Raw genomic sequence first — 9,538 nt, 5'->3', positions numbered from 1 at the left:
CAAAAAAAACATGCACATTCATCTTCTATACACAATTAAAAATCGAAATTTAAAAGTAGATAGACATTTTGAAAACAAGAACAAAAAAAAAACAAAAACAAAAACAAAAACAACAAAAACATTTCTCCCATATTACAGAAACTTCTTTGTTGAAACTAATACAGAAACAAATTCTTTTGTATTTAAAATATTTTTTTTTTACATGAATTAAGAAAAATTAGAACATTCAAGATTAAATACATTAAAAATAACAAGCTTCTGTTCTTTAGACTTTTGGTAGTTTATATATATATATATATATATATATTAGGAATTTTGTTGTCTTTATTTATAATGAGAAAATTATTTATCAAAATATTTAATTTAACTAATTTCTTCTAATTTTAAATGTATTTTCCCTGAATTAGTGATTATTCGTCGTCATGCATGGACTAAATGCGTGACAAATTTAAGATCACGCATGTGTTTCTGCAAAATGCGTGTTACATCCAAAATCACTTTGAAGCGGGACCGTCCCAACGCACGATGCGCGAGAAACGGTTGGTAATGCGTTTTGTAAGCCAGGAACCAACAGTATTTTGTTACGTTTCTTCACAGAAGTGGGGTTCATCCGAACCCCTTGAACCCCCCTGGATCCGCCACTGCTTTCCATTGACACCAATCATGACCATGTTTTATGTGGTGTGTCAGCCATCTTGAAATTCAAAATGGCGGCCGATGACTTTGGGAAAAAATGGCACGTAACTTTTTTGATTTCAGCGCAGTAAAAATGATAAAATTAGTCAATAAAATCTATTTTTGATCAAAAATCTATCTGGATTACATAGAAAACTAGCTTATATACTCGTTCTTATTTTATGTACATTTTAAGTAAGTATATTTTGCGATTATTTTTAAACAAATAAACACCTATTTTTTAATTATGTTCCATTCTGGCTTGAGTGACAGTAGTTTTTATATGTCTAGATTGTTGCCTGTTTAGAAATTATGAGCTTAGACACCAAAATCATATCTGTAGCTTATTTGTTTTCAATTTTATGCACATTTTAGATAAATTTGGCGGCCATTTTTCAAAATGGCCTCCATTTGTATACAAGGAGTAAAATCAAGAGTCAACAGGGCTTAGGGTGACCAGAAGGGATTAATTAGGATATCTGGCTAAGTGGATTGCTTCTAACATTCCACTCCCCCTAACTCATACTTTTCAGATTTTTTTCTAGTCTATACGCAGGACGTTGCTAGATAACTTAAACTAGATGCGTAACGATGGGGCCGGGGGCCCTGTGTATTTCTGAAACTGGGGGCCCTTTTTGGGTCCCGGTCACCAATTCCATTGTGGGATTTTAGATGTGCATTTTTATTCTAAATGTTATAATATGAAAAAGAAAATTGAGGCCAGGGAGTGTCGTTGACAGTTAAAGAATCTATACCACCTGAGACCCACCATGGTTGGGGCTGAAGTAAGAAAATGCATGAATATGGCACCTTTAGATGATCAGTAATGGTACATCACAGGCATAAAATATATATGTTTTTTTTTATCTCCAGTTAAAAAATATTTTGACGAATTTAGTGGACCCCGGGCCGGCAGCTGCGTGCCGGTGGCTCCGGCTCCTCCAAATCTTTATACACACATTATGCTGTTGCTCTTGTGGGGCTGAGATAAGAAAATGTATTATTATGCCACGTCGTCTAGATGGCCGGAAATGGCATCACGTACTTAGGTGAATAGAATTTTTCATTTATCTGCATTAATTTTTTTTTTACAAATTTGGTGGGTTCCCGGGCCCAGAGGGCCCCCCAGTCAGGCTGACGATACTCCCTCTCTTTAATCGTTATAATATGATAATGTGATATATGCCCTACAGTCGATTTCAGAAACACATTATGGTGTTATTTATCAACAAATTCCTTTTTGGTCAGAGTGCTAGAACGAGGAACCTATAAGTAAGGCTCCTTCGGGGCCCCTAGAGTTAGGGGGGGAGGGGGGCATGCGGACCGCCGCATGAGAGCGAATAGGCGTTTAGGGCCTAACTACTTTTATATAAATAATTTTTTAAACCTTAAAGAAGCCGAATCTGTGAGTGTGGAAATGTAAATATCGTAGGTGTTTCCACGAACCGGCGAATCGGAATTTTGGCGCATAAAATTTTTATTTGAGATTTCAATAACATACATACCAGAACATTTTGTTCAAGTATCAAATTCTTATCATAATTAATTAACTAATTACGCTAATTAATCATTTGGCGAATAAGGGTTACTTTAACATTATGTGTTACACGAAGTGGCGAACACCACATTATTTGCGCTTCCGTGTGAATAAATCGCGCATTGTACGCGTTGCGGTCGGCACCTAACGCACTACGAAAAGACGAATACGAAAAGACGAATACACATCGCCGTAAAATGAAGCTATCAGAAATTTTGTGTCACTTCGCTGCTTGACTTTATTGTAGACTATTATAAATAGTAGGCCTACATGTATAAGGATAAGGGCTGTAAATAAAGAAAAATATATTATTAATTATTATAAATAAATCTCGTCTAGCACTCCAAGTACACTACATATAACAACAATCACCGAAAGACAATATATTTTTCATTGGACCTACTTGCCTGTTTTTGAGACCACCGTCTTCGATCAGCAGTACAATTATTGAGGAGATGTTAGCAGACTAGGCCTATAGCTTACACTTAAAAGAGGAACAGAGAACCATTCAGAGCTTATTATTATGATTAGGAGCCGCGATCAATACCTTAACTACATGTTACTTCAAACAGCATAATTGAAACATATGGGCTACAGAATCAGAGCTAGACAAATCTAAAATCAAACTATTTTTATTGATTATAATGTTTTGGGTCAATTGCAGACGGTGGTTAGCGAAGCTGCTGAGACCAGAGAAGCAAAAATATCACAACGATATGCAGTGGCGTAAGTCTTGAAATGTGGGTGCTAATAGGGGCGTGAAGGTGAAATGGATGCTCGATGATCAGTTGTGGGGCGCTAACTCGCAAAATTAGGTAATTTTAGGTGATTTTTAACTACTTGCAAGTGATTTTTTTTTTTAGGGGAACAGGGGGAGGGTAGTTATTTTTTTAGGGGACACCACCTACGTACGCCACTGGATATAGGCCTAGACCCCTGGTGCATAATAGGCGGCCCACGGGCCAAATTTGGACCACGAAGCGAATTACTCTTGAGCACGACAAAAATATAAATTATACAAAAAAATATTTAAAGAAACTAAAAGTAATAACCATTCAATGAATTTTTTTTTTTAATAAAGTGAAGGCCAAAACACAACACTGGGCCAATGTAAAGTAGGGGTGACAACACCCAGATCTAGAATTATTAAATCCGTTACCAACCAATCGACAAACGCTAAAAGACTGGTCTTATTTCAGCTAAATACGACATAGCAGATTAAAAATAAAAACTTTATACCATAGACCTGAGATACTGGCGAAGAATTTTTTGGCTTTAAATCCCTGGTATATGTTATAGGATGGGTGAAATTACGAAGAAAATACCAACTATTAAGTTGAACAAACTTTCTATGACTGTTTTTTTTAACGATTGTGCCTGTAACTTAATGTTTGGTTTGCAATACTCTGCAGGAGGATTAGTCCTACCAGGGAATAGTTATATGGACGGCCGAGCAGGTAACAGTATTTGGTTAGGCGTAAACGATGAGAACCAAACATAAGAATCAAGGTCAATATGATAGCAAAAAAAAATACTTTCACTTTGTGAAAAAAAATTTAGGAAACGCTACTTCGCACACAGTTACACTTGCACAAAGAAAGCATCTAGATGTGTATAAGAGACAGAGTTTAATCAGGTGAAACTGTTTGTGTGCGGATCTGAAAATGTTGGCAAAACTACCTTGATAAAGTCACTTGAAAGTAAAGTAAGCTTAATAAATTAGAAATTAGTCACAATCACCTATTACAAAATCATTTTTTATTATTAAAATGTTGTGTTTATTTATCGCTCAGTTATCTGTCTCTTATACACATCTAGATGTGTATAAGAGACAGACATATATATATATGTATATATATGTATATATATTTTTTTTTAAACAAGATTTGAATTACATAAAAATAAGATAAAAGGTGAAAGTAAAAGGCATTGTTCAGCATCATTAGAAGTACGGTAGTAATAATAGTAGCAGTAGCATTGACAATAGCAGTATTATAAGTAGCAAGCTAACTGTTTCTTTGTTTTTTATTTAAGGAGAAGTGGAACTCTACGGAAAAAAGGTGTCGATTTGTTTACCAAGTTCATCATGTGACGGGAGGTGTGGCTCTCTGTTGGATGAAACCAGTACGTGTAGTTGTGATGCTGAATGTACAATATTTGGGGACTGCTGCTACGATTCTGACAAATGCCAGTTAGTATCTCAAAACAAGACAACGCTACATCCCAAATCAACACTAGCCATCAAACAGACTGAATGTTTTAATACCGATCCAGAAACACCCGAGACAGGATATCACGTCATTTCTACGTGTTTAGACAAATCAACTGACGAAAGAGTTTTGTTAAAATGTGAACAACCGGACTCACGTTACATTATACAGCAAGTCCCTGTAACTGATTCTCGTGGAAGTGTATATCGAAATATTTATTGCGCAGCTTGCGACGGCATCCAGGTAACAGACCTATTTGCTTGGCGTATGACTGCGTCCTGTGATACAGATGAACTTCAGCGTACGGTTGACGCCGAAGAAACTGGGTCTGGCACGAGTGCCACTCCAACAAATATTCCACAAAAGACGTTGTATGACAAACTAGGAAAAGACGTGTTTTGTCGGTCATACAAATACACACCCCCAAAAGACAGAAAACCTCCCCGAATCTGTCATAGGTTACGGAAAGTGTGTCCTGAACATTATGGGAATGAAGAAATTAAAATCGGATGTGCTGCTTATTCAGCTACGGTGTTTGTTACTGATACTGCATATAAGAATCCACATTGTGTCATCTGTAACGGATACCATAATTCATACAGTTGTGAGAAACTTGATGAGCCAAATTTGCAACCTCGTCCACAAGGTCCACCCGGTTCCCCTGGCCCACATGGTCCATCTGGGCCACAGGGTCCCTCAGGTCCATCTGGCCCAAATGCTCGACCTGGTCCATCTGGACCACAAGGTCGACCTGGTCCATCTGGCCCGCAGGGTCCACCTGGTGAACCGGGCCCAACAGGTCCCCATTATACAACATTAGACATACTCGTCAACTTTGCTGACGGAAAAATCAGCTTACAATCAGAATACCATACGTACACAGAGAGTCCTTTAGATTGTGGTATAGGTAAAGTTTATAATTACATCATGGAAGAATGCATAGACCTGCAATGTGACGTTGGCTATACCCTATCTGGATCAACATGCGTTGTCAGCCTCGACCCAGTGAAGGAGACTCCCAGTGAATGTAGTTACAAACCTCCTTTGATCTCTAGTGAAATGTTCTGCTTGTGTCAAACTGACGAGCAGTTTGTAAGTATAACATATCTGACGAACGATAACACGTCCACATCAAATAGTTTAAAAGAGCATGTGATAGGAAGTACATCCGGAACCAATATTACTGTTTCTAACCAGTCGGTTAAGCATTTTCCAGATAACAGTGGTCTATTTCATGTTACATTTGCGACAACTGAGTGCCAAGAAGTCGCCTACTTGTCATCAGTTGTTAGCAAATGGCTTTACACAGACGACACAGGGATTTCATTGTTGAATTACGTAGCATTCGTACATCAGTGTTGGAACAGTACGAATGCATTTAGGAATGCCAATTGTGAAATTGAAACTATATCTGCTAACCAAATAGATGTAATTAATTCTAGTAGAACGAGGGTTCTCAAGAATAAAAATGAATCAATTTACGTTCCAGATGATGAATACACTATAGAAATGATGTACATTATAAAAAATGATTCCACAATATGTGTGAGTGTGACTGTGGATTCTTGCATAGATTCTTCAGCAGATTCTTGCCCACTAATCGAACTCGATCTCGACTCATTTGTAAAGCACAACAATAATAACAAAACCCTAGTGCACGAAGCAACTGGCAAAATGTTTCCTATAAGTGAATACAGTTTAACTACGAAAGGCAGCGTATTGGTGTGTTCGTTCTTTAGTCAAACCGCAGAAACAAATGCAACGATCTTGTTCGTGTATTCTGGATCTCTACTAGCAGTGAACATGACTGGAGTCATCCTTTCTCTCATCGGTTTGTTTTTCACTTTCGTAATACGATGTGTTTTTGATGAGCTTCGAACCCATTCGGGGAAGATCATCATGAACTTGTCCCTAGCTCTATTTATCGCTCAGTTATTGACCCTTGTCCAAGGACATTTTGTCGGTGATTCGAAAGCTTGTACTGCGGTTGCAGCTGTCCTTCACTACATCTGGTTGGTAGCATTTCTCTGGATGAACTCAATGGCGATCGATTTGTTCCGCGTCTTCCGCACACTCAAGCTTACCGCTCGAGATGAAGATCACAACCGGATTATCTACAGAAGATACATGATATATAGCTGGTGTACTCCGGCAATTTTCGTCTGCATTCTCTTGGGCGTCCACTCTACCGATTTTTCCGCATTTTACTTTAAATATAGCGATGATTCTGTTTGCTGGATCCGTGACGAGTTTGCAAGCCTCGTCGTTTTTGGTTTGCCGATCGCTTTGGTTATTATTGTAAACCTTGTTTTATTTATCTTCACCATACACGGAATTAGGAAAGCAAAGCGTTCGACTACTCGTGTCCAGACGAATGAATCTAAACGAAATATGATATCAAAAGAATTGAAGATTTATATCAGGGTAAGCTGAGAGCTCCATTATTTGGACAATTTTGAACGTCTCTGAAAAAAATATATACAATTTAATTATTTACTTTAAATAACAAACAAAAGGTTTGCTCCACCCTTAGTCATCATTTTTAATTTCAAACCTAGAACATTATTATTGTACAGAGTATATTACTGTATTGTATTATAGAGAGTATTATTATAGTCACACTTACTGCAAATAAGGTACAGATATAATTTGTTAGTTTTTTAGTTTAAAAAAAGAAAAAAAAAAACCTCATTTTAGATTTTACCTCTGCCTTAATTTGTTCTTATTTTTTTAAGCAATTTCAGCCTTAGATTTCTTATAAAATGTGTTCTTATTTAAAAAAAAAGTGTTTATGTTGAACAGTAATTATCATATTGTATTTACCTCCTTAAATTCTATAACTGTATTCAAAATTACTTTATAAAAAATATTGTCATACTTATCAATTCTGGATTTATGGCTACCAAATTACAATACATAGCACATAAAATAGATTTTTTATTTATTCCATGTTTCTTTTTTCTTTTTTACAGATTTCCACTATAATGGGTCTCACATGGCTGTTTGGATTTCTTGCTTCTTTCGCCGATCGCGTAGAAATATGGTACATATTTATTATACTGAATACTTCACAAGGTCTTTTTATCTTTATCGCCTTCAATGTCAATCGAAACATGAGGGCGACGTTTAGAAAACATAAACAATTACGTCACAGTACAACAACAGGATACGGAATGAAGACAAAGAGCAATTCTAATGTAACTGATAACCAGGTTGAGCATACAAAGAGATCAAGCCAAATTTAAAAATTAAAGAACACAAAAATGGTAGATAAACAATCTGGTGAATCGGGCTTTTATATATAGAATACGTGCTAGTAATATATATTTTTATCGATAAAAAGGAAATTAAAAAAAAAAAAGAAAAAAGAAAACAAACTACCAAATGGGCGAGTGTCATGTCCATTAGACCAAGGAAACCTATAGGATAGGCCTATACGTTATACGTGCAGATCCAACTCTCACGCACTTTCTCACATGCAACTGACTGACACGCTTACACATTGGAGCTATAGATAAGCTGGAAAAGCTTATAGGTTGCAAATTGGAAATCATAGTAATTAATAATTTTAAAAAAATAATAAATCAGGTTTAATATAAACGTAGTACCGTAAGCACAATATAAACAAATACAGTACTTTTATTATTATTTATCCATTTGTTAAGACGTGTTTAAAGCTGTCTCTTATACACATCTAGATGTGTATAAGAGACAGTTATTTACACAATACAATATCATATAGCAAATTATCACTCTACACCGATGCAAAATATACTGACGACGATCACAATAGACCTACTGTAGGCCTAAAGCAGAGATAATTACCCCTGGAAAAATTATTGTGAACGAAATATTCGTTAGCTAAGAGGGCACCACACGATTAACTAAAACATTAAAATCGTGACATTTGAAGAAATTGATCAAATAGGCCTATATTAAACACACATTCAAAATCATTGGAATTTGTTAACAAAGTAATTACTGTATTATCCAAATTAGTATTCTCGCTGGCAAAGAAATCGAACCTGCAATTCACAGAATATGTCGTAGCTCAATCGCATAATACGATCTCCGCCTCACTCTATCCCGCCGACTACTATATATGTAGAGGTTGTGTCGTTTCACAGGCCAAGCAAAGCACACAGTTGCGAAATAATAGAGCTGGAGTCGTCCTATACGTGTTCAACTTCAATTTATTAACACCCATCAAAGTATCTAGTAAATCTACAAAACATCAGGCAAACAGCATCGCACCATAAGCGACGCTGACCGTACGCAGGAGCAAGGTTGCCTAGGGAGCAAGGTTGCCTAGGAACCTTCTCAGTACGTAAACAAGGTTGCCATAACTCTCCCATATGTTTATACAATGTTCTCGTCTAGACTCCCTACAACCTTCCCCGCCTAGGAGACATCGTCCCCTGATGACTCACATAGGGCCTAACTAACTACTGTACGTCTTTCCTTATTATCTCGTATTTCAGAATTTAACCATTATTAAATAACAAAAAACTGTACCAACATTATAATAATTTTCAACTCATTAAACACAACGCCTCAAATTTAAATTGAACCATATTTGCAATCAGTTGTGTGCATCATATCGGTCATACAGCAGTTTATAACGTAAAAACAAGTTATCAAACTTTACAATATCAAGTTTCCAAAAGTTAAGCCTTATAGATAAGCCGTAAGTGCTTAATGTAACGTTAAGTGCATAGTTCAGTATGTCTAATTAGGTATATCTATCAGGTGGTTTACCCCTGTTTGTCCTCAATGGTAGCGACTTGATCCACCCGTTTGATTATAAGTTTCTACCACATCTTGTCCCTCCTCACTGGCTTCCGATTGCTCATCATGTTCACCGTCAGATTGTTCGTTAATATTCATCTCCACAGAGCATCCCGGTTCTACGTCATGACTAACCTCATCATATAGAACAGATTCATTCCCCTCTGGTGTTGGCTAGAATACGTACCAGGTTGTGGAGTCAGGGTCAAAATCCTCGCTTGAATCTGATGAAGGAGTGTCATCATTCGAGAGTAGGTCTATTTCACCTTCTGAAAGCCACGGGCAATGCTTCAATTCACATCGGTGTAGCACTTTCTCCTTTCCCAGT

The 9,538-nt window shown here is 36.8% G+C and overlaps 1 protein-coding gene across 1 annotated transcript; it reads left to right on the top strand.

The window, feature by feature from the left end:
• The first annotated feature begins 4,228 nt into the window (after positions 1-4,228).
• LOC117109942 lies at positions 4,229-8,052 on the top strand. The gene is made up of 2 exons (XM_033252442.1): positions 4,229-6,846; positions 7,395-8,052. Exons 1-2 carry the CDS (start codon positions 4,690-4,692, stop codon positions 7,665-7,667), a joined length of 2,430 nt encoding a protein of 809 aa, XP_033108333.1. The 5' UTR covers positions 4,229-4,689; the 3' UTR covers positions 7,668-8,052.
• The last annotated feature ends 1,486 nt before the right edge of the window (positions 8,053-9,538 follow it).

The sequence above is a fragment of the Anneissia japonica genome, unplaced genomic scaffold (assembly GCF_011630105.1).
Source record: "Anneissia japonica isolate Jap-2015-1 unplaced genomic scaffold, ASM1163010v1 scaffold585_len4108843_cov191, whole genome shotgun sequence".
Taxonomy (NCBI): Eukaryota; Metazoa; Echinodermata; class Crinoidea; order Comatulida; family Comatulidae; genus Anneissia; species Anneissia japonica.
This window is presented reverse-complemented; position numbering and strand designations above follow the sequence as displayed.